Below are 26,192 nucleotides of genomic sequence, written 5' to 3'. Positions count from 1 at the left end.
AAAACTACTTTTGTTTTTCTCCTCAGTCTTGAAATTATAATAATACGAAGTCTATATATAATATTTGAACAACGCAGCTCGTTCTAAAATATTAACTGAATAAAATACCTATCAAAACTTTTCGTACACTTCTCACTTGTAGTTTGTATAAACTTAGACGCTCGTATTCAAAATAATAATTGTTTGTAGGAACTGACTTTTAATGGATTGCATTTTTTGATGATTTACGCATACCTAAATGTGTTAATTTAGGGCGTTCTGCAGTGCGGTGATGTCGAGAAACTGTCGACAGTTTTATCTCGAGTGCGATTCGCTATATATTTCTGCGCCTATGACAAAAACTTTGAACAGAATACAGGGGTCACAAATCCATGAATATAAATCAGCATTTGAATAGATTCATAATTAACTGAATAAAAAAAATCTGGTAGTTTATTATATGTTTGAAATATTATCATATTTGTATGTAATAATATACTTTATAAGTATACCTGCCCACGAATAATATTTTTTTAATTACCTATAACAATATAACCAAAATCGTCATTCTTGGTCATTTAGTATGTAATTTTGTCTTAATTTTAACTAAACAACTAGAATAAAAAAAAATGTGTTTTTATATGTTTTTTCAGAATTGTTGGTTATAGAATGAACTACTTAACCTTGTCTTGAACTTTCGATATTTAGCTATAAAAGTTAAACGTTTAATACATTTTAAGCTATAACATTTTTCGTAAAGGTGATTTGTTTTATAGTTATACCTAAAACCAAAGTCGACCATATCGAAAATCACCGTTTTTCCTTAATTTTTATTTCCCAGCGATTTTAAAAACTACTGTGAATTTAAAACTTTGGCCTCCAACTAGGTAAAACTAGATTCACTTTCTCACCGAAAAAGATACTGAAATTAAAAATCGAAGCATTATTTCGACTATTTTTTATCACGTAGTAGGCCAGTAGGCACACAGACACAAATAATAATTTAAAAAAAAACACATCATTGTAAAATAAATACATTATCGCTCCACTCAGAATCTAAAATGGCGATGAGCACGCTGGGTGAATCACTCTGTATATGATTTTTTCAGCTGTGACATTACGCGAGTAACCATAAAGCAGTTGATGAAGTGTTTTCCGATAACATTTCTATATTATACCATACTCAGAGTATGACGGAAATATATGTATACATAGCTGACGAATGTAATTAACCAACTATTGTTGTAATAATTAAAAAAATAAATAAATATCGTTTGTTCTTATCGTATCTATTATTACGAGTAAAACGCAAATAATTATTAATTCAGATTAAGTGCCATGATTTCACTGACTTTTGTTCGAGGTGCGTGGAACATAAAACGCTATTGCAGTTTCTATAAAATGTTCGCGAGTGTAATATTTATTAGCGACATAAAACATAATTTTTAATTAATATTAGTTGATTTCGCTTTCATATTTAAAAAAAAAAAAAAAAAAAAAAAAAAAAAAATACGCGCATATTTATATGCGTAACATATTATTATTATTATTTCACTTTCTATATAGATGGTATTATAATTATAGTGCGTAACGACCTGAGTCATTAAATGCGAGGGAAAAAATAATATTTTGCAACACGATATAATGCGTTATTTTATTTTATGTTTCGTATCGCTTTTGTGGATAGTCATTAAAACGTTGAAGTAATAAGCACAACTATTATCGTATATTTTTCATTTAATTTATGAGTTTTCAATAAAGATAAAATATAATTTATCATCATCGCATTATTACATTATTGTAACGCGTAAATTAAAAGCTTTCAAATATTGAATATTGTGACAAAACGCACAAGCTATAATATGAAAATACACTACCCTGCAGGTGAGTGCAGTGTCCAACTTAACCGTGGAAAATTGAAATAAAGGTGAGTAAACACTTTTACTGATTATTTTTTTATTTATTTTTTTTTTTGTCCACCCACAAAAAGAAGAAACTAAACTATTGATAAGGCGTTAAGTAAATATGACCTTTTGTTCGTTATTAAATTTGTACTTGTGTATAACAAGTGAAGTAAGTGTTTTTTGTTTTGCAATCGTTAATACGATTAAATTAATGTCCTCGTAAATCGAAAATATTAACTTTTGTTATGACGATTCCTCTATAGATCTGCTTAAAAAGTGTATGTCAACTCAGCAAAATGGCCAAGACGCGGAAGCCCAAATAATTATATTAAAGCATTTGTGATGAAATGTCAATAACGTCGTTTTATATTTTTAACGATTTGAAAAATAATTCAGAGCGGTGGAAACTGTAAATGATTGTATTCAAGTTTATTTTTATTGACACAAAGTATTGTATATGGATTCAAACTCTAATTTAAAATTAAAATAATTGTATCTATCGATGCAAACACTTTTGTTTGAATAGTGTAATATACAGCAATAATTATTAAGTTGCATTTACCAATCAGAAATTTTATATATTATACATATATTGTACATTTTTAAATGGTTCTAACTTGTAAACCATTTTTAAAAGATGGAAAAATTAATATTTTAAGACGTAAACTAACAAAAAAATTGATATAAATTATTATGATATTTTAGATGTGTACAGTGGTACACGCAGATAGTTGACATTTATTTGCATCTTGTATGATGGACGATAGTTTTATGCATGTTATGAAGATCACTTTTCGTTAAAATGAATACAATTTAAATGTACTCAAATTGAGTGATGGCCATAATTAAAATAAGACTACCTTACATTTAGCCATTTATTTTTTGTTTTTGTGCACACAGGGTAAGAACGGTATAAAGAATAATATTGATAATAAGGCAGTATTATAATTTATAGGTAATGTATTAAATGTAAGTTTTTAACCGTTTAAATTTATTTTAAAAATAACAGTAATAATAATAAAGTGAATTTTTTCCACTGATTATTAGGGTGACATCATATTTCATATCAATTGACCGAATTAAAAAACGTCTGCGTGGTCGGTATATATTAAAAGGTTAACTTTATTTAATAACACCTGCATGTCTTTTGTGATTAATATTGTAGTTACATATTACAGTAAAATAATATAAATAACAATATTTTAACGTACCTATATAATATAATTGACGTGGGTACCTTTATAGACATATCAATCGTTCGTTTGCCGCGAACAAATCGTCAGGCCGATGCGTTCATATAATATATTATATTATTTTGTAATCGTATCGGCTTACACAAATGGTCCGATACTCGACCGTCGATGTGTACTGTTTTATGACGGCGATTCGGCGATAATGGAAAACGTTTTTAGTAGTTGTCCGCACGTCATCGATCACGGACCAAAATGACCCGCAGTGGCGCCCCCCCCCCCCCCCCCCCGAAATTGTTTGTTGGTACGGCACTCATACGAATTTATTATATTAGGCTTGTACATACATTTGTAATATTAGTATATATAAACTATATTCACAACACACATACTATAATTATATAAAAGTTATAACTAATACAATATATGTCGTTAGTACATTTTTTTTGTACCTAACTTAGTATTTTTAAGCTTTAGTAGTTTAATGCTAATAAACAAGTAAGTATAATAAATAATTCAACTAATACATTTATTTATATTCCATATAATTTGGGTAGGTAAGTAATATTGTTATTTATTTACATTTTATGTTAGTATAAGTCAGAGCGATTTGGAATTACATTTATTTTTTATTTTTATTTTTTATTTAAATAAGGCTTCAACTCCTGAGGTTATTAGCCTGCAGTAAATACAAAATACAAAATAGTAGTCATAGAGTATTGATCTTAAAGCTATGGGGACACATTATGTTTGACAATAGAGGGATTTTGTAGAGTATATATGTACATTCAATTATTTTTCTAAATTAATTTTGCTAAGCCTATGTTTTTGAAAAATTACATTTATTATCGTCAATAATGCTAGCTTGATTAGTATTTTTAGACTTCCATGATACTAATTTCCAACATATAAAGTACGTAGGTATACTGTCAGTCTTATCGATAAACTTTTCCCATCCTAGCTATCTTTAAGCGTCATACAATTATCTTTTTTAATCGAATATTAACTGTGTCCAGTATGCCGTGCCATATTCCACAAATTGTAACACATTTACCGTTTATACATTGTTTGAAGTTATAGTTTGTAATATTTATTATGGAGTACATCAAATTGGTTTTTAATGTAATCGATGAAAGTGTTTTTATTGAAAATATTGAATTCACTAGGAAAGTAGGAATGAAAGCTATAAAGTAGTTTTAAAAACGAAAATTGATCCCGACGATAATAATTCGTACACTACAGTACTAATTGTGACAATTGGGTTCGTAAATATTCTGAACACACGAAAACGAATTAGATTGTATACAAAACTCATCCAAATTACACAACATTTATCTAGATAATTATTCAAATAAATATGTATTCGAATAAAAAATTATTCGAATGATTTTTTTACAATTATTCGAATTAAAATTTATTCGAATAATTTGAACATATTATTATTCGAATATTTTTTTTTTTATAATTATTCGAATATAAAATCAATTTGAATAATTATTATTCGAATAATTTTAAAATTATGTATACTCTTATACTAGTACTACACATGTATTTAATATGTACCTTAATAGTAATTATTTATCAATATTGAAAACGTTATTTTTTTTTTTTTTATTGAACTAAAAAAACATCAACAACAAAGGTTATTAGTTTTTGTTAAGATACAATGTTAAGGGTATTACAATGTTTATATGATGCTAACTACATATGGTTACTATTTAAGTTAATGTTACAATTTTTTTTTCAATTCGTTTAAATTTTGTTGTATAAATCCGATCCTTTGAGAAAAGCTATCATGTTCGATGTGGTCTCGTTGCTCGGTCCCAGAGCTCCATACAAGTTGGGTGGAATGTTTTATTTCTCCATAACTTCTAAATATTGATAACACTCTGTTATTATATGTTTCACAGTCAGTGTAACCCCTGAAAACGTTATTATTTTATCTAGTATAGACAGTATAGTCCAGTTTCAGTACTATAGTCTCAGATTTTTTGGTGTTAGGTAGAATAACTTAATTTGTTATTCCGAATAAAATAAAATTTACAATTATGTAACTTAAAATAGAATGCCAACTATAATTTTTGTTCGAATAATTGTGAAAAAATCATCCGAATAATAATTTATTCGAATAAAATGTTATTTAAATAATCATCTAAATAATATTTTATTCGAATAACGCCCTACTCTGGTACGAATGTACGGTAAATGAATAATATAACACTTAAAGCAGGTAGTTAATATAGCGGTTTAAAGAAGGAAAAAAAAAAGGTAGTTATAATATAGATATTAACGAATTTTTTTCCATAAATAATAATAAATAATATTACTAAAAATGTAATGAGCTGCATCGTTAATGAAATCAATTTTCAATCAAAACGCCACAATAGGCACAAGTCATATTTCATTCATACGATCGCATTTTTTTTTTTTTTTTTTAATTAAGTGCATATACTTTCTGACATTTAGTTTATTATTGGTTACAATTTATATTTATACCTATAAATGATTAGTTTTTCACAATTAATAATGAATTATGACGTACGATTTACCTTTAGATCACAAGCGTTGCGCATGTTATATACCTACCAAAGTATATGCTATATAATATAGCTTAATGTAAGAATGTATCGGGCAATGAAAAAAATCGTTTCTATGGAGGACAAACAATCGTTCATCAATAACAATAATACGTCGAACTAGATGCTAAAAAAAAAACTACATCTTAGACGCCACAACCTTAGAGATTTTGTTTTATAGTGCACCGCTTTTCGGTTCAATATGTTCACATACTTCATTGCTGGCGTGCCCAAATGCCAGGACTTCGGTCACGCAAAACTCATCGCCGAGAAATTAAGACACGCTCTTCCCAATTTCTCGTATAAAATCGTAGTAAAAACTGAAGAAGAATATCGAGTAGGTAATTATTATGACGAACATTAAATTATTTTCTGGGCCAAATATAATATACATCGTCGCAATGGTATACAATAATGTTGTTGCCCAACCATATTGTTATATTATATAATAATATACCTATTATTGTGACGCATATTCTGTCCAAAGAGAGTACGAGCCGTGATGGGCTGACTGAATTTTCGGCTTTTCTGCGCTACCCCCAGCCCTAGCTGAACCAGATTCGAGAGCAGGATACAGACGGGGGGGAAGTGTGCTAAATCGTCGCGTTCTCTCGCTGGACAGAGTAAATTAAATTTATGTTTAATACTATACATTTTCTTAGGAGGCTCGCAGTAACATTGCCCATTGGGTGTGGGGTGGCATTGCGCGGTGGGGGTTATTTTTGTTTGTAGGTTTTTGGTTTGGTAGGATTGTAACACGTGTTAGGTATGTGCATGTATGGCAAGGATATGTTGCTAAAAATCCCGAGTGGTCGCCCATCCGTTTGCTAGCAACTGCGGCCGGAACTTACGCTCAGTGCGTTTCCGCAGATTGAGTGTACGACCGCGCCTCACCAAGCCACACTATATTGTTGTTGTGATATCCGAAATACAATTTTTTAAATGATCAATCTAAGAACAGACTGCACATCATACCACTGCGTCGCGTACACACAACACATACATCATTCACCACCGTTGGAAGATAGACGGAAATAGTTGGTAAACTTTATTAGCGTAAAGGGCATCAAATATCGTGATTGACGTTGAATTATTACACCGACCCATGAACAGTATAAGTATAATATAATATTACGATAACAACGACTAAAATCTCGTTTATTCGATCTATTACGTTTTCAAGTCTGTTAACTGTTAGCTTTATTCTATTAAATGTCATAACATATTTATCAGTACCTTTGTGTCGATGCGTGGAGGTCATAGGTTAAAATATATTTTTTTCGTATTACACAATTTATAATATATAGCTTGGGATTAACGGGGGAGGGGGTCTATGCTACTCACCCCCTCCCCAAAAAGTGTAAACATAAACATAGGGTATTTTACTTTATTTAGTTACATTTATATGATTAACTATTTATTTATTTTAATTTTATTCTTTTAGTATATTTTTTTGGTTCTACATAGTTATATTTGTCTTCATCTAAAGGGTATAGACTATAGATCACGTCACAATGAAATGGTATCGACCTTGAAAACATTATCTATTATTAATTTAAGAAAAAGCTGTAAAAAAAGTTACTATATATATAGTTATTACAGGCCATTTTACATTAGACGCTTTATAATTTTGTATTAAACACTTGGAATTTCGCACTACACAAAGGGTGTCGTACTATACACAATTACTCCCTGATGAAGGTACGTACACATAAGCCAGCATGATATTATTATCATACAAGATACAACGAGTGTACCGCGTGAATGCTATATACACATATAGTATATGGTACCTATAAGTAGTACATGCATGTGACAAGTTAAATTATTATTGTATTGAAATAGTGAATAATTATTTTAATAGTCTCTATAACGTTTTTAAACTTTTAAAGGATTGGATGGAAAAATTCTGTTACGAACAAAAATGGAAGATCGACAAAAATCCGCTGGTCTGGAAACGCATACTCAACTCGAACGGTTCCTGTCAATTGATCGGTGGCATAAACGAATTTTTTGACCATCTCATAGAATATTACAACGTCGATACACGTTTGGACAAGCGAATAAAAAAAAAAATAGCGCTGGATAACGAAGAGGTTGGTCAATGATATTAGATAATAGGTATATAGTAGTGTAGCTGGAACTCAATCGAGGAGGGAATAGGCTATTTAAATAATGTATTATTTTATTTCCTACATCGGCTAAATCGTGATTAAAAACATAATCAATAAAAAAATTCCGATAAGGTCCCCCCGCGCCCCCCTCAGAAACGTCACTGTTAAATAGGTGATGACAAAATAGGTGTGGAGTATATCTCGTCACGGGCGATGCCAGTTTCCACCTAAAGTGTATGTTTCCCTTTTCCACCAATATCCGTTTCCGCCAAATAAAATAATCTACCACGGTTTCACCAAAACAATTGTATACTACTATATTCTAAGATTGAAAGAAAAATATCAACCAATTATATACATATATATGATTAGATACAATATATACATAGCTAAATACAGCATAAGTATATCATTTTTTTTTCAATCCAACATCATTAGTATTTTAAATAAACTTATTACTGTATTAAAGGTTTTAATATAAGCGTAGTATAAAAATTATTTTGGTAAATTAACCGTAGTTAAATTAGGTGGCTTTCATTTGATGGAATATAGGATATTGGTGGAAAAGGCCAAAAGGGAATGATCTACTTTTGGAGGAAACGTGTTACGTCCCTCGTCACTGATCAGATATTTAGGTCTCTGTATACCCATTGAATATTATGTTCGATTTGATTCATCTATTGCGTACGGCCAAAATTGATTTTGATCGGATACGGTCTGTCCGCATCTTGTTAAGGCGATTTTTACTCCCAAACTAAGAGTCTATCCTAAATAAATAAAAATAGGTGTACTATTATTAAAAGACGAAAATTCCAAACATCTGCAATAAAATATCTAAATACTAAATAGCATTAAAAAATCCAACATACGTATTTTGAATGTTATATCACTTAACTATAAAATTATATACAATTAGCTTATTTATTTTTGAATTACAACAATAATAAGAATCGATTTTTAATCTAACTACAATAATTTTGCTCTTATATAAATCCTGTAAAACGGTCAACATTGGTTGTATCGTTTAACCAACACCACACTTGTGATCCGGATTTTCATTATTATCTATTGTGCGATCTTGAATTCTCGGTGTCGCAGAGAATGCGGTTTATGTTGACCAAACAAGAACCCGTGTCTCGAGCCCCGGCAAGAAGGGTGTGCATTACCGGCGCAGTTTATCCGTCTACCTGTTACCTGGTTACTGAGCTGCTGCAGTTGAAACCACTCCAAGCTAGAGGCGGTGGCCGTGTTACAGTGTGTTTACATCATAAAGACTCGGACAAATACGGAAGTACGTTGCCTGCGATCACACGCGAGCCAAATTACATTTGTTTATAAATTAAAGCCTTGTAGTAAATATTATAGCGGTGTTGTACAATTGAGAACGTTTTACCTTTTTAGCAACACGATTGAGAACGATTATCGGCAGATCAAAGAAACAATATTTTGTACCTTAAAATCAAACGATTGAGAACGATTTTTCGAGCGACGTTGTCATTTATCTTAACTTTTAGTTATAACTTTTAGGGCTCGGATTTTGATGCAAGGGCATATTTTTTTTTGGTGTTTTGAAATGTTGCTGATTAAAACTGATATTTTGTATTTTTTTTTTTTTGCATTTTCTTGACAAAATTCACCTCAAATTTATTTATAAAATTAACGAACATTTTTCCGATTCACAAAAGACTTTCTGCATGTTTGCTTTTGCTTTTTATTTATTTATTTTTTTTTTAATCTTAAACTAACAAATAAAAATATAAATATGTTAAAAAATGCCTTAAGCAGACAAATAAGTGATAAATGTATTGATTTTACAATGATGTGTGTGTGTGTTTATTTTTATTTATCAAATTTAATTTCACGTAAGTTTATTCTGTAACCAAAAACTCAAAGAAATATAGTAATTGATATCTAGCTATTATATTATATCATTTATATTTTATATTTTTAATTAATGCGACATAAAAGTTAGTAGGTAAAAACGTTCTCAATCGTGTTATTAAATAAGGTATGCCCGATAAGGACCGTTATCAATCGTGTTCTACCCATATTACAGATACCTATAGATACATTTGATGCGTACTTCTTACAAAGACGTACGTTTTGTATTCGAGTAGTCTGGTGTGATCTTAGGCTGAAGTAGTAGAGGCGATAGAAATACTAAAAACAACCAAAACAGTTTTCAATTTAACGTAAATCCTACTTGTGTCGACTTTCTCAGATTTTTAATTGATAGATTCAACCTCTCCAAAGTTGAAATATTCCACTTCCATTTTTAGTACAATTTTTTGTGTAGGATCAAGAAGGATAAAATCAAAAATTTGGGATGATTAATTTCAAACAGAAGTGTCAAAAAATTCGAATCCACTTTTAGAATTAGTATCGCTTCGATAAATTAATCGGTACGTTATAGAATGAAAACACGTTTTTTGATTGGAAACACCTCATAAACAGTCTAAACTATTTAAGAATCTCTGCAGCGTAGCTATGAATGTATTAATTTTATACAATGATGTGTGTTTTTTTATTTATGTCTGTGAACACGGTAAGTAGTCGAAATTATGCTTCGATTTTAAACTTAAGTATCTTTTCCGATTGAAAAGCGATTCTATCTGGTAAATTCGAGAAGTCAAAATTCAAAATTCCCAGTAGTTTTCAAGAGACCTGGGAAAAACGAAACGCAATATCGGTTTTCGACAAAATAAATAAAAGATACTTATGTATATTGTATATATTAACTCGTTAACGCCTTAACGGTACCTTTTGAAATTCGTGTTTTTCCGTCAGTCGTCTGCATTTATTGCGCATGTGGTTTTATTATATAAGATTTACTCGACTACGTTTCTCGTTGTACAGATCTGATTAGAATTAAACGTGAAATCTGCGATGCCGAATTTAATGTCCGTGGTTGCAGCGCGGTAACAGTGGTCAGCAGCGAAGAAGAAGGATTGATGAACTGCGATTTGTTCATCGTACTCGACAGCATCAAAAAGTAAGTCCCTATATCACACAGCACGATTCGATGATGACACACGATGTAAAGGGAATATAATATCCCTAAAATTTATTTTATATCCCTTATTTCGTTTGTATAGGAATAGTAATGAACAAGGCTATGAATTTAATGTAAACTATTAAATATGCACTAAAATCTAACAAAATATAGATAAAAATATGCTCTAAAATTTTTTTATATATGCTTAAAACCAAAAAAAATTAACTTTTATTTTTATTTTTTTTATTATTTTTTATTTAAATATATCCGTTATGATGATAGGTTTGTATTTGATAGTTTTGATTAGGATTATGTTGATATCAGTAAATTAATTTAATCTTGACTTCAATAATACAATAGTGTATAATAATTATAATAATACACGTTAAATACAAAGGTAAAAATAGAATAATTTCCGTGAAACTATAAAAGTCATAGTTTATTCGAATATATTTTTGACAGATTGACCGAAAAAATGTAAATATTACGAAAAAAACGTTTAAATAAAAAAATTATTAAAACATGCGTTTATATGCCCTAACCCATGAAATATGCAAAAATATGCAAAATAATATTTGGCATTTGAACTACAAATAAGTCAAAACAAATTTTGGCCGAATCCATTTTTTTTATATGGTATAGCAAAAAAAAAAAACATGCAAATGCATTAACTCCATAGTCCTGGTAATGAATGTTAACAGTTAAATTAACAACACCAGCAAAAATGATTCTATTATGAAAAAACTTTTCCAAATTTTGATCTTAAAATAAAAAATATTCCTAACCTAGTATATCTAATTTAACGATTAATTAAATTGATAATTATTACGTATTAATAATTAGTATGATTAGGTAATAAGAAAAAAAATATTCTATTTAAGTATTATATTATATTATATTGATAGCTCAATAGTTTGACATTATATTGGCCTAGTTTTTACTTTCATAAATATAAACATCAGAAACAACATTTAAATTCAACGGGTTACTCAAGTACTCATGTATTATATTTTTAACCCTTATCAAATATGCTAATTGTGCAAAATTGTACAGATTGTATATATATTGTGTAAAATAAAAAAAAAAAATTCAACGGTAAATTACTTTTTAGAATTACAAAGGGACTTCATCTGTATATATACAAGCTTTAGATAATGCGCGATATTATAATAATATTGGTAATTATTTCCTTGTCCTCGATTCTGATCTATGCATATAGGGGAGAAAATGAAGACGGAAATCTATGGATGGACCGAAATTACACCGCAATGAAGAAATTGGCTTTAATCCTCAACCGCCATTGTCCCGAGCGCTGCAAAGTGCTGCTGATGGGCATGGACTTGTTGTGTTTCAATTTAAGCGTTTTGGCTGAGAAAGCCGACAAAGTTTATTTGTACGACATCGTCGGTGTGACCGGTCATCACGGTATGGTGACGTTACCGACCATTTCTCGGGTAGGTATATATGGTATAATTACCTTTTCATCAGATATGTGACCATAGTAACTATACCACTTACGCAAAACGTATCACAGTACGTTTTTACCACAGCCAATATCTTTCTTAGCATCATTTTTTTCATCGTGTAAAATCTATTCACCCATTTATTACTATTACTTTTTTTTTTAATATTAAAAAAATGAATGAATATAATACGATGGTTAGTATTGGTTAAAAATTATTTATTCATTTGAAGAAATTGTTAAGATTATTTTTTTAAAACCAATTATAAAAAAAAAAAAATGTAAAAATCTGCACACACAAAATTGGTCGCAATAAAACGAATTGATGGGATACAAATTTATAATATTTTTTTGTAATGTTATTAACTTTTTGTTTGACAAATCATCTTGTGTAAACATCTTATAATACTACTCTTGATCCCAGGAAAATGGCTTCACAGTAGTAACTGATTGTAGTTACCAAATCATTAAACTTAATCTAATTTAATGAATCATGATTACTGATTGTATTAATCTAGTTGGATTAAAAGTTTTACTTTGAAACTAGGAAGTACCTATAATATTATAATAGGTGTATGTGATTAAATTTTAACAGCCCACCTCCCTCTTAGATACTTGCGCAGATTTTGCCCGCAGGGGGAGAGGGTTTGAACCAATTACCAAAGATTATTCTACTAGTATTGTTAAATATTAAATTGCAGTTTGTATGAAATACCTATTTATTTAATTAAATATTCAAATATAGAAATAATCTAGTATAATAGAAATATCAGATAGCTTTGTACATTTATTAAAGAAAAAGACAGTGGCCGCAGGAGAGGGCGTGACCTAACCACCCCACCGTGCGCTCGCCTATGCTCCCTCTACCGCCGAATTTGAAAATTAAAATTACATCGATAACTCACTTACTATGTTATAAATAGTAAGTGAGTTATCGATTTTATAATAAATTATAATAATACAAAACAAATATAACAATATTTTAGAAAAACAAAACCACGGCAGTTGTGTAGCTAAATAGCCTATCCAAGACGCCGTATCCTACTGAATGTTACTGGTCAGTTGTTAACATTTCGAGTCCATAATACTGTTTATTTAATTTTTTTTTTTGTACATAGATATGTTAAAGTTACAAAATGTAATGATTCAATATTTAAACATCACATCAAACTAGTGTTTTACCTATACTTAGTATACTTGGTGTATATGGTAAAATTTGGTCACCGTGTTCATATAACAGATTACATACCTACAGTAACATACCTAACTATAATATCGTGAGAATTACATTATAATAAGTACTAAACTCTTAAACCAATTATTTCCTTAATTAGTTATTGTTTATTATAGTTACTCATTACCAAGGTACATGCGAAAGCTACTATAATGCAACAGAGAACAGAGCCACTCTCCTAATTTTGTATACCTAGTTAATATTTAATAAAAACATTTTAAAACTAATTATATTATTTTCAAAGATCATTTATATATATATATAGGTACCAGGTGTAACAAATAGAACTGAGGTTTGGAATATTTTTTTATCAAAAAAATATTTTTTATTTATTTTTTTGTTCCTTAAGTGAAAATAAATACAAATTTAATTTAATAAAAAAAAAATTGGAGAAATTCAAAATATCCTATTTGTGAATCTGATTATGAGAACAATTTTGATGGTAAAAAGTATTTATCTAAGTCAAGTAGTTTCTTTTTAGAATTTTTTGGTTAAATCACAATAACTTTTTTTAAATATAATTTTTTAGAGTTTGCTGACATGAGTTTATATTTCTTAAATTATTTACTTATCATATAACATTAACAATTTTTGGCATATGATGAATTAGCATAATTTTTTTTTTAGACAGGTCTTACAGGCTGTTACACCCTGTATATCAGATATTTTAACAAAAACAAATTGGTTTTTATTTAACAAATGGATTTTATAGCCATAGATTATAATCTAACCATAACTAAGTCATTACTAGAAATCAAAGGGAATTCAACCTAACCTAAGTATCACCTAAAATTATTATTTATTAAATTATCTTATGTTTTTAAGTACATTTGTAGATATTAATTAAATTATTTTAAAGGCAGCTCAAATAAACGAATCAATGGTACATTAAAATAAACAAAATATTGATATTATACCAATGTACCTACTACCTACCTCTTCGTTGGAAAAAAATTGGTAGGTAAATTAATAATATTATGTAAGTTGTATCATTGAGTAGGTTAGGTCAATATTCAATAGTAATATTTATATACCTATAGGTACCTAACAATATTTTTCTAACGCAACAGCACACCGGTACTCGGTAGTATTAGTATTTAATACCTATATGTTTATTTAAATAGTCTAGAAACAATAATATTATATTTTCTACATTATATTCAGTGATTGAGTTTAGTAATATTATTACAAACGTGAAATTTTATTTTTTCGCTGCGTGCGGTCGGGTGTGGGAACTCATCGTTCCATCAACCCTCTTCGCCCGCATACATCATAGTTTTATTACTTATGAGGACGTGATGCCCGCACGTGTTGTCTCCGTCTTATATAGAACAATTTTTACGCCACGCAGAACACGCTCTGTTAGTTTAAAATTTAGAGTAAATTTACCTCTTATAAAAATTAAAGGGAACATTATTATCGAGTGCTTCTCGTGGCTTTTTATTATATTTTAATTTTAAAGCGAGTTATGAGTATTTTAAAATTGCAAATTGTTTGTGTATCTTAAAATATTCATAACTCGCTTTAAAATTAGAATATAATAAAAAGCTCACGAAAAGCCCTCGATAATAATGTTACCTTTAATTTTTATTAGAGGTCATTCGAAATGTTAAACGTGATCTGCTGAGCGTAAAATTCACCATGTACCTATAAGTCGCACTTGTAAGACGGAGACACATGCGGGTATAACGTCCACTCAATAGGTAACCAGGATATTAGGTGGGTAGGTTAGGTATACTCTATAACAGTGGTCTTCAACCGGTGGATCGCGTAAGCCTTAAAATTGGGTCGTGACAAGTTTTCTTTTAAAAATAAAATTTATAAAATTATATAATGTAAAAAAATAATAATAATAATATTATATTATAATCATAATGGATATCAAGTATAATGTTTCATACTACACAGGTGACAGATATGATTCTACGTAGTAAGACATTGAGGTAAGAATTTATGAATGAACTATGTTCTCTATGTTAGTAATTTTATCTTTTTTTCCAAAGCTTACGTGGGTTGCGAAAAATATAGGCCTAAAAAAGTAGGTCACGAGTGCAAAGAGATTGAAAACCACTGCTCTATAAGATCAAACAATATTTTAGAACACAATTATTTATTAATACTATTATTTTATCATCGATATTTTTCATTAAAATATTTACCTGTCAGTAGCTGTTTCTATTTTTTCCGCGAGTAAAGTTGATAGGTAATCTACAAAGTTTTTGGAAAGACGTTATCTATATTATAATATGAATTCATCATATCCTAAATTATTTTAGTAGTTTGGCCTATCTTTATATTTTTGTGGTCTTCTACGGCCAACACTATTAACATCATCAATAAACCCAATCAAATCATTTGAATTATTCATTTTAATAGTCAAATATTTTATTGTAAAAAAAATAAAAAGAACACACCTTGACAGCACAGTTGTAGAAAACACAGCAGCAAATGAGTTACATAAAAACAGATCTAACTGATAAAAAAGAACATCTCAACAGAATCGCAAAGTACCAGCAAAAATATAAATATCCAGTGCTTATACTCTATTATGGATTCTTGCCGTTAGCTACTTTAACGGGCAGTAAAGCTTGCCGCTAATAAACTGACCGCTATCACGTAGTTAGCGGTAACATTTTACGCAACATACGGTACATCGTGATGATGGAGCATTAAAAAGCAGCCGCTAAATGCGTCCGCTACGTTAGCGTACGCCTTAGCACCCTTGTTCCCAGACTGGGGGGCGTGTGCACATTGCTGGGGAGGCGCAAACAGTTATTACCATAAGTACAATTTTTATTTTAAAACTTAGAGAAAAAACATTTGACCGGAAATCTTTATGTCTGATAATCGAGTATCAATAACGGATAACCGATAAGAACTATATAAATGTTTGGCCGCAGCGTGTAACTTAATCGTTTTATGTCACGTTATCTGTTTAATAATTCATGTCTTATTCCGAATATTGCATAGAATATTTGTAGATAGTTTATATGTAAAGTACACCAAAAAAGGTGATCGATTTTTTACAATTTATAGGAGGGGGGCCGCGATATTTTCGAAAATCCACAAAGGGGGGGCGTAGAATAGGAGATATTGGGAACCACTGCCTCAGCAGGGCATTGTTATAACGGCCCTAAGAATATTATATAAAAGTGGACAGGTCATGAGATTTTGATGAAAGGCGAGCCACCTGTTGATGACACTGTTTCTGTTAGCCTGACAAATACGGTCAATACCTAAATAAATGTTATGCCACCTATAGGATCTATTGCTATTTATATTACGCAGGCGACGGGAATCCCGATCCCGGACCTCCACTGTCCGCCGGTTTGGGGGTTCGACGGCGCGGCGAAGTATGTGGACGTCAAACACGTGATCTATCATTGTGGTGGATCGGAAGCGGACGTCCGCGGTTGCGAGGACGCGGCCACGTCGGTGCACGATTATTCGACAGATCGAAGCGAACATAAATATTTGCAGAGCGTAGTACAGCAGTCGGAGAGTCTGGTACGCGGTGACGGCGAGCACGTAGCAGCGAGCACCGACTTTGGTACCTCAATATATACTTACCCATATATGATATAATAATATTACGTTTGTATTATTTATGAATATGATTGTCGTCGTCACAGGCAGTGGTCATCACTCTGACCTCAAAATCTCAACCATTCATTCACTAGCCCATAATAGCCTCCCACCATTATAAACAACTCTACAAAAACACATTCAGCCATTAAAATCGTCTATAATTTTAAACCTCTTTACTCAATACACTTCTGACTGCATCCGAGTTCCGTCCCGACTTTTTTTAAATAGATATACCAATTCCGTCCCGTGTCAAATCGAATATTAATAACAATATCATATTATTTAGAAATAAAGATAATATTATTTCAGCTATTGAACCAAATAAACTTTTCAGTCGTTATTTGTGCGTGTCCATGCCATTTAATATATATTAAAAATGAATAGTATACAACATGTGTACATTGTACGGTGAAAAACGGAATATTTTGATTATTAAAAATAAAAAGTTTGACTTATACTTATATTTTTTTAATGCATTTTATGACGACCATATTTATACAAATTATTTATCATATTTTTTTTTTTTTAAGAATCTTGGTGAGAAACCATTATTAGTTTCGACAATTACAACAAACATGTAATATATAATATCTACTAAATTAGCAAAACATTATTATTATTTTTTTTTAATTTAAATTATGAAACCAGCCTTGTTGAATAAATTAAGTGTGGATAAAATAACAGATTGAGAATTACAGGAAAGGATAGAATTGGCTGGAATATTTAGAGAATTAATTAAGGAGAGAAAGCTTTTTCGTTGGGAGAAGATATATGGGCAGTTAAAGAGGATGTGAGTGATATTGCAAGTGGTGGGAGTTTAATGGCAGGTGCAGAGGAGGGAATCGTTTAGGCTGAGCTTAAATGAGTGCGAAGGTAGTTAGGTGTGTCCGATGCGGAGGTGAGAGAAAGAGGAAATATTCTCGCGAGATAGTTTAGATTTATCAAATCAAGGGAGAAGAGAAATGGATGGCGCGATGTCTCTGTGCCAACTGCCAAGTGACAGAATGAGTGGGAAATGTATCATATTAAGTACCTAAATTCTGAATTTTTTTTAATGAATTTTATAACAAAAGTAATTATACAAATTATTAAGACTAAATTATAAAAATGATTAAGGACGGAATTAGTATATACCTTTTTTTTTGACTGGGACGGAATTGGTATATATCTTTTTTTAACAGGCACGGATTATTTGTATACAAAATATTCTTGGGACGGAACTCGGATGCAGCCACACTTCTTGATAAATCGCATCATGTTGTATTAAGTGAAATTGGTCCAGGGACTTCTTTAGCTGTAATAAAAATACAAAAATACAGAATAAACGACACAAAATATGAACAAAAAAGATAACAGCATTGAAATATGAAGTAGGGTCACTTGATTCCGCCCTCCCTTTTGAATAAATTTTTATTACATTCTTGTTTGTTCCAATAAAAAAAAATGTCATACAAACGTACACTTAGGTTAGGCTGTTTTGTAGTTTTTTACACTATATAGTAAAGCTATGACTTGTTTTTAAATAATAATATTGAAGTTGTTAGTCTTGTGTTTATAAGTTATAGTCATTTCCAATGTTTCAATGGACTGTGAACGCCCTCGACATAATACTAACTGTCTGCTCACAAATATAAAAGTAAATGGTCTATTGTTTGCCCTTCAACTATATGCGACTTAAAAACTGCCAAATCGTTTTCAATAGTTATATCAATAGATTCCACGAGACCCAAAAGGTGACTAAATATAGTATATAGCATATTTTTTCAACCCCTGCGCTAATAGTTGCTAAAGGTTGGCTCACGCATGAATTTAGTCTTGGTTCACGAAAATCAAATAATTTTTTTTAAATTTAAATGGTAGCCATTCCGTGGATAGAAAGTATATTATTAAACTATTATTATAATAAATTAGTATCAATAATATGAAACATAATAAAACATTAAAATCAAATCCTAAAATAAAGTACTGATGAATACAATATTACAATGATTAGTGTTGTGTTTTGTAATCATCATGACTTGCTTTCTTAGTAACCGTACTTTTTATCTGAACACATGAAGACGCGCGAATGACTACTTGCAGAAAATCATATGGAAACTGGAGCTCAATCAAAGAGGAGAGGGGGGGGGGAGGACATTAAAATAGTACATAATTTTATTACATTTGTGGCTAAACAGCCCATAACCAGGATTAAAACGTATCCAATAAAATATTATAATAGGAGAGGTCCGTCCACCCACAACCCTTACTTACCCGCAGCTACGCTACGCCCATAAAGATATATTAAATATTAATTTAAGCCCAGGTAAAGTCGGGCAATATACAAATCACTGGGTATATACTCTTACTATATATTATGGGTTACCTACCTATTTATAGTTAACGATGCGCCGTAATAATGAGACGAAAAACGGCAAGCACTGTGCGTGGTATAGGTAAATAAAATAACTCAATCGTGTTTCACTCTGTTCCACTTAGGAACAAGTGTCAACAACACGGTGAGCAACCTGTGTAGTTTGCCCGAAATACGAGTGGCCGTGCGGATGATATCGGAATGGTTCAAAAACGATGGTCGTGTAACCGTCAGCGCTGCAGTTTTTTCCGACGGTATAATAATGTTTTATAATATTCCAACATGACGTGCCTACGCGGGCTACACCATATACGTTACGCATTATATTTATTGATTTCGTACTTGATTGTTTTGAAATGCAACGACTTCACAGTATTATTTTGTTCGATGTGAAAAATGTCGACCTGCGTGTCCATCCACGATGATGTTAAATTTTATGTTTTTATTGTAAATTCATTGACAGCCATATAATATAGGCTATATACCTGCCAAATATTTTATAATATTGTGATGTTATGAATGTTTAGGAAACTCAAAACATATTATAATTATGCCCGATAAAATATCGCAGTGGGTATTCCCTCTTAATTAACTGCAATGTTTGTTTGTTGTTTATTAAACATGGATTTACCTGCGTAAATAATTCGTGTCAATGTAAAGCTATTAACCAATATAATTATCTGATTTTCCTGGGCACGAACTATAATCGCTCAAAATTTAATGTTTACGTCCTTTTTTTTTAGGAACCTTTGGCCTACCATTTGGTATGTTTTCGTCTCAACCGGTTCGCATGGAAAACGGCGAATGGAAACCAAATTTTGACTTCCCACCTCCAGACGAGACAGTCATAACTGATATGCTATCCAAAGCATCAGAAATCACATTAGAATATAACCTTGGGAATAGGTTTAATGTGAACCCAAGAGAAATGACAGCAGAAATTAGTGAATAACATGCCTATATAATTAATGGAAAATGGAAATTATAAATTGTTTTTTTTACTAAAATTGTAAACGATGATTGTTTGTTAGATGCAAGAACAGTGACATAACCGTGGAAAGGAAGGCATGCAACGCGCTCCTCTCGTCTGAATAATATTAAAGATATTAATAAATTTAAAGAATGTATTAAAAATTTCAAAATTCGTGTGAAAACTCTTAAATTCGTTTTAGAATATTGTGACACATTATCTGAAAAGGCCAATTACAATATTATTTTATTTACTACTAAAATAAGTGATAATCTTTTGTCTATTCGGTATAGGTGCACAGTATTAAAATGAACCTATATGTATTTTATAACCTGTAGTGTTTATAACAGTATATTCATATTTTACACTCTATGGTTATACACAATTTAAATTTTAGTAACACTTTTACACATGTACATAATATAAATTAATATACTAAAGTGACAACATTTCAAAGTAAAAGCTTAATGACCATAACTAATCGACTGTTGTAATCAATAAAAAGTACCCAGATACTATTGTATTGGTACTTAAATAAAACTGCAGAAATATAATGAATGGGGAAAGAAAAAATGTATAACATACTTATACAAATTGAAACTGCCAAAATCTGTAATAATGGAGTATTTATAAGACTTATCGTCAATTAAAGTTGTGAACTCATGACGATCAGTGACTTTATTATACGGAGAACTTATGTTTTCCCTAAAGGTAGGCCATAATCCAACATTATAATTATTACTAATTAACAGCAAGTAATTTTAGTAATTTGCCTTTACAATAAATTACTGAACTCAGTATAATGGCTCAGAATTTCATTAAAGACAAATTTTTAGAACATAAACGGCTCAAGCGTAAAATGCATGCCGACGAGTACAACATTCTGGTAAGTTATTGAAATTTCTGCTAATGTAACTCATAGAAGAACAATTCCTATAATAATTTATATGGAAATTCGGACCTTTGCAGAGAGCTGTGTGGTATTATATTATATTACTAAGTTTCAGCATTTTCGGACATTTTAAGTACATGCCACAACCGTTATAGTACTGGTCTAGCAAATAATTAACACCAGGATATAAATGTATAATGGCATATATTGTATAAAGAATATATATTATATTATATACATTACTTATAATTTTACTATAAAGTATAAATACACACAAGTAATTAAGAAATATTAAAAATTAATAATAATAATTAAGTACAAGCAAAATTGAATTAATAGTTTAATATGTTGAACTTCAGAATATTCAATCATGGTTACCCAAAATAATGTTGAGGTGCTTCTTTGTAGTGGCATATCCAGGATTGTCGTAGCCCCTTTCAAAAAATGGTTGGATGATAAAAATATTCATTAATAAATCATTTTCAGATAAAATTTGTCAATAATGAATTTTTAACCCTCTGCAGTAATCCCTCATTAAAACAAAATTTGGATACACCACTGCTTCCTTGTGTAATAAAATAAAATATTACAAAAATACATATATATTTTTAATATTTATAAAGTAAATCCCAAAGTTATTTTTAATAGTAAATGAAAAGTATAAAAATATAAGTATCAGATCTTAACTAGGGGTTAGTTGAAATATGATTATTTTTTCCAAAATATAATATAATATTAAAATTATAAGTCGTAACTATGTATCATACATCAGTTTTATGATGAAAATTAATTTTATGTACTGAACATGATCAATTTTGAGCAGGCATAAATCAAAAGACACCATTTTGTATGTTACTTATATGACTGGAATTTAAATAATATAGTACATTTGTACTTCATTTTTTATTATAAATACATTTTAAAAAAAAATACCTATGAATTAAACGATAACTATAGTTTATAGGTTAAGTATACCTTAATGTAAAATTTAAATTTAAGCTTATATATCATTTAAACTGGAGTCATACAATCATGAGGAATAATTATAAGAATAAAATAGTTTAGAATAATGGCATCATGGAATCAAGTGTTTTTTTTTTTTCTAAGCAGTCACTTGGAAAATGTGTAAATGGTTAATATTGAGATGTTACTAAGGCGTTTGTTGCTGTATTTGAGCTTGCATTTTGGCAATAACATCTTGCATACGTTTAAGTTCAGCCTCCTTTTCTTGCAAAATTCTATCTTTTTCAGACCCAGAATTTTTCTCATGTTCAGGTAGTGATCTATTCAAATTTAGAAAAATATTATATCCTCCAATTATAACAAATATGTAATAATAATAGTCATACGTAGTTCTTTTTGGCACAGGCACTCCTTTTGCTAGACGCTCTGATCGGTAGTTTTCATAATGTACTTCTTGTGTTACTTCTTGAAGATCTTGCATGTGTGTGCTGAAAGGACATATAAATTAATACATATATGTTATCACTTGAACACTATTGATTTATATCAGTTAAATTACATAAGCATAGTACGCAGTTTGATAAAGTCACAATGTTCAGGATTTTCGACTTCAACAACACCCCAAGGATAGAACCGACCTCGGACTTTTTTACCGCGTACTTCTAATAATTGATTTGCACCACAAACAGCAAATGGTACAGCTTCTTTTAATTGCTTAACCTGTGGTGTGTACAATTGTTGAGTAATGATTTTAGTCTTTAGATATTATTATTATTTTTTTTTTTAATAATATTTATTAAAAACCTGTTCTTTATAGTCTTCATCTTCATCACTGTCACAATCGGGTAGAGGGTAAATTTTTATGCCATTAGAATTGATTTCTTCTAGTATCTAAAAGAATATGATTAACTCTGAATTTTTGTAATACTACAAATTACAAAATAGATGTTTTTCATCAGCACAAATATTTCTAAATATTATAATTTATAACTGGGGCTCATAAGTTCATGCACTTAAAAACAATTGATGCAAGATGCAAGACGTAACTATAATCATAAAAAATTCTCACATATGCTGTAAAAAATATGATAATATGAAAAAAGTTGCAATAAATTATTTGACTTATGAACAAAACTGAATCTTATCTTGATAATTTTAAATAAATATATATATATATATTTGTTTATGCATCTATATAATTGTCTTATTAGACTAGTAAGTTGACCATTATTTTTTAACCATTTCACTGTCCATGCATTGATTACATTATTTTCAAATTTCTTAAAAACATTGTTTTTGATAGATATTAATAAGTATCTTTTACATTAACAATATAATTTAAATGTTTTTTAAATTAAATAGATGCATGATTGTGCCAAAAACCTTGAAATGTGCAATTAAATCACACAAATTGAATCCTGTCATATTAAAGAAAATTTTTGTTAGTAAGCATTTACTAAGAGTTGGTAATACTTATTTTCAAATGCATGAACATACGCTCTTCGTTTATAATTTATTACAATGAAACCTCTATTTACATACACTTTGCTGGCAGAAATCACAAAATGTGATTTAAATATACAATATACAATTAATAAAATATTTTTACATCTGACTTTCCCAATTGGCATTTGTTTAACTTAAATATTGACTCTAGTGAATATTTTGGTAACTACTCAAACTAGGTAACCATTGACGTCAGCGCATTGTACATATTTTGTACATAATTAAAAATGTGTAAGAACTTTTGTACTAATTAATTGTTCTTAATTTAAAGGAATTGTCATTAACACCTTGTTGGTTCACTTTAAAAAGAATTATATTTTGGAGTATTTTGAATAAAAAAATATGAATGTATGAATAAATAATTTAAGAGTGGACCTTTAATCGTTTAGGATATGTTAATAAGCTTAACTTACACCAGTTTTACAAAGCCAAAGTGCCTATCATTTGGGATATAATCCTTTAAAATTTAAATATTACTTTGTACATTTAAAATGCCCTGGATTTCATAATGGTTTATGCAAACTTTGAATATATGGAAGTGACATAAATTATGGTTACCTATACAGAATTAAAAACATTTGCATTCGACCATGTTTCTTGTAGTTAGTATTCTATTGCAAGATATACAAATTTAAATTTAACAAACTTAACCATTTTATAAATTTACATTGAAATGTTATATCATGACATTTAAATTATAATCATATTTGTACACAATCATAAATTATAACTCTTAAATCAATATTTCTTATCATCACTAATATAAAAAATGAGCAATGATTGTATATTGCTCAACTATTATCATTCAATTATTTCAAAACCACTAAATGACTAAAACTGCATAATATTATGCATTAATAATATTCTAATCGTATTGTTGATTTCAATACATTTTTAAAAATATTATATATGATATAATAATTTTTAAATGAATAGGTATGTATTTGAGTATGCTAGATTTCATAATAAATATTATTCTATACACCAATCCATTATAATAATTGAAAATATTAAACAATACTCAAAACTTTCAAATAATTTAACGTTAACCATATATGTCCCATTGTCCCTATGTCGCCAAAAACAGTTACTTTGTTTGATGATAGACCACACCCACAATTCAGATATCCATAAAAAAAATCTAAATCATACACAATTAAATTACCCGGAGTTAATTTCCATTATATAGAGATTTCATTGTATTATATTAACATAAGATTTTACTATAAAAAAATTTATATTATTTTTAATTACTCTTTTTTTTAATCTCTGTATTTCTTTTTTAGTAAGAACATCTGATTTGGCAATGACAGGAACAATATTCACTTTATTATGTAGTTTTTTCATTAATTCAATATCCAATGGCTTTAATCTATTAAAATAAATATTATGTGTACATCCAATATGCTATTATTTAAAGAATAAGCAAGCTTCTTTTTTTTAACATTCTTTGATAAGGTTCAAACAATTTTATTTAACTTACCCATGACCAAATGGAGAAACAAAATAAAAACAACAGTGAACACGATTGTCAATAATATGACGTCTGTTTAATCCACTTTCATCTTTTAAAAACCGTTCATACTGCTCATCAATATACTGAATAATAGCACGAAAACTAGAAATTATAATTTATTAAATTAGGTAATAATATTATAAGGTTAGGTACAGTTAGAAGTTATTAAATTTTTTATAAGAAATACCTATCTGAGTTATCTATTGCATCCCCAAAACCAGGAGTATCGACAACAGTAAGTCGCAATTTCACTCCGCGCTCTTCAATTTCTACAGTTGATGCGTCCAATTTTACAGTCTGCTTGGTTTTTGCTAATTCAATCAAAAATAAATAGGTACACAAAATATAATGGAATATGAATAAAAAAATAGATACACACCAATGGCATCTGGAATGGCGCGTTCAGGGTATAAATCCGTTAAGAAGAGACTATTGACGAGCGTGGACTTTCCAAGACCAGACTCACCAACCACCATAAGAGTGAATTCAAAGCCTTTTTTCACAGACTTACGGTGAACTTGATTTGGCAGATTGGCAAAACCCACGAATCCAGGTGACTCCACATTGTTAAACTGTTGAAAATCGAAATAAATTTAATACAGAAATCACACATTCTACGTATTAATTCGTAGTTGTAAATCAAAGCAAAGAAGTTTTATGAGGAGTGTAGCGATATAGGAAACAAGAAAAAACCTCCACTTACTGTTTTAATCGAATCACTGGACATTGTTATTTGTTGCTGTCGCCTGTCGTAGACACCTGACTTAAATGTAAATCACGAAAAAGGTCGCTATTTTGCAACAACTAAATACCGGACAACCGACTCTTTATAATATAGCCGATATAGGTACTTCCTTATTTGATTGTTTTAAAAAGAGAGAGAGAGACTGAGAGAGTGAGTGAATGAGAGAGAGAGACGTCGGAGTCTGACATTTTCGAGAATACAAATA

The 26,192-nt window shown here is 29.8% G+C and overlaps 2 protein-coding genes across 5 annotated transcripts; one reads left to right on the top strand and one right to left on the bottom strand.

Moving 5' to 3' along the window:
- Positions 1–568: 568 nt before the first annotated feature.
- Positions 569–22,366, top strand: LOC107171925 (uncharacterized). Of its 4 annotated transcripts, XM_089225148.1 has the most exons (9): positions 571–1,906; positions 7,542–7,745; positions 8,862–9,054; positions 10,620–10,755; positions 11,978–12,212; positions 16,743–17,004; positions 19,521–19,649; positions 20,139–20,339; positions 20,427–22,366. In XM_089225148.1, exons 2-9 carry the CDS (start codon positions 7,548–7,550, stop codon positions 20,444–20,446), a joined length of 1,374 nt encoding a protein of 457 aa, XP_089081274.1. In that variant the 5' UTR covers positions 571–1,906; positions 7,542–7,547; the 3' UTR covers positions 20,447–22,366. The 4 variants fall into 4 exon arrangements, with proteins under 4 accessions (XP_089081276.1, XP_089081274.1, XP_089081275.1 ...); XM_089225150.1 differs by lacking the exon at positions 19,521–19,649 and having other exon boundaries at positions 569–1,906; XM_089225149.1 differs by lacking the exon at positions 571–1,906 and having other exon boundaries at positions 6,023–7,745.
- Positions 21,445–26,192, bottom strand: Septin1 (Septin 1). The gene is made up of 9 exons (XM_015521951.2): positions 25,946–26,192; positions 25,622–25,814; positions 25,430–25,553; positions 25,210–25,344; positions 24,981–25,098; positions 23,025–23,111; positions 22,780–22,940; positions 22,607–22,708; positions 21,445–22,540 (listed from the first exon to the last, which is right to left on the bottom strand). The coding sequence occupies exons 1-9, from the start codon at positions 25,967–25,969 to the stop codon at positions 22,408–22,410; spliced, it is 1,077 nt and encodes a 358-aa protein (XP_015377437.1). The 5' UTR covers positions 25,970–26,192; the 3' UTR covers positions 21,445–22,407.

Source organism: Diuraphis noxia, unplaced genomic scaffold, assembly GCF_037042655.1.
Source record: "Diuraphis noxia isolate RWA-SAM2 unplaced genomic scaffold, SU_Dnox_SAM2 contig0004, whole genome shotgun sequence".
NCBI classification, from domain to species: Eukaryota; Metazoa; Arthropoda; class Insecta; order Hemiptera; family Aphididae; genus Diuraphis; species Diuraphis noxia.
This window is presented reverse-complemented; position numbering and strand designations above follow the sequence as displayed.

Bases quoted from the DNA above. Each gene is read 5' to 3' on its own strand.
- LOC107171925 (XM_089225148.1), top strand. From the start codon at position 7,548: ATGGAAAAATTCTGTTACGAACAAAAATGGAAGATCGACAAAAATCCG. The intron at 17,005-19,520 runs GTACCTCAATAT...TGTTCCACTTAG, and splicing joins AGCAGCGAGCACCGACTTTG to GAACAAGTGTCAACAACACG. The intron at 20,340-20,426 runs GTGAATAACATG...ATTGTTTGTTAG, and splicing joins AGAAATGACAGCAGAAATTA to ATGCAAGAACAGTGACATAA.
- Septin1 (XM_015521951.2), bottom strand. From the start codon at position 25,969: ATGTCCAGTGATTCGATTAAAACA. The intron at 25,815-25,945 runs GTAAGTGGAGGT...GATTTTCAACAG, and splicing joins CCAGTGATTCGATTAAAACA to TTTAACAATGTGGAGTCACC. The intron at 25,345-25,429 runs GTATTTCTTATA...TATAATTTCTAG, and splicing joins GCAATAGATAACTCAGATAG to TTTTCGTGCTATTATTCAGT.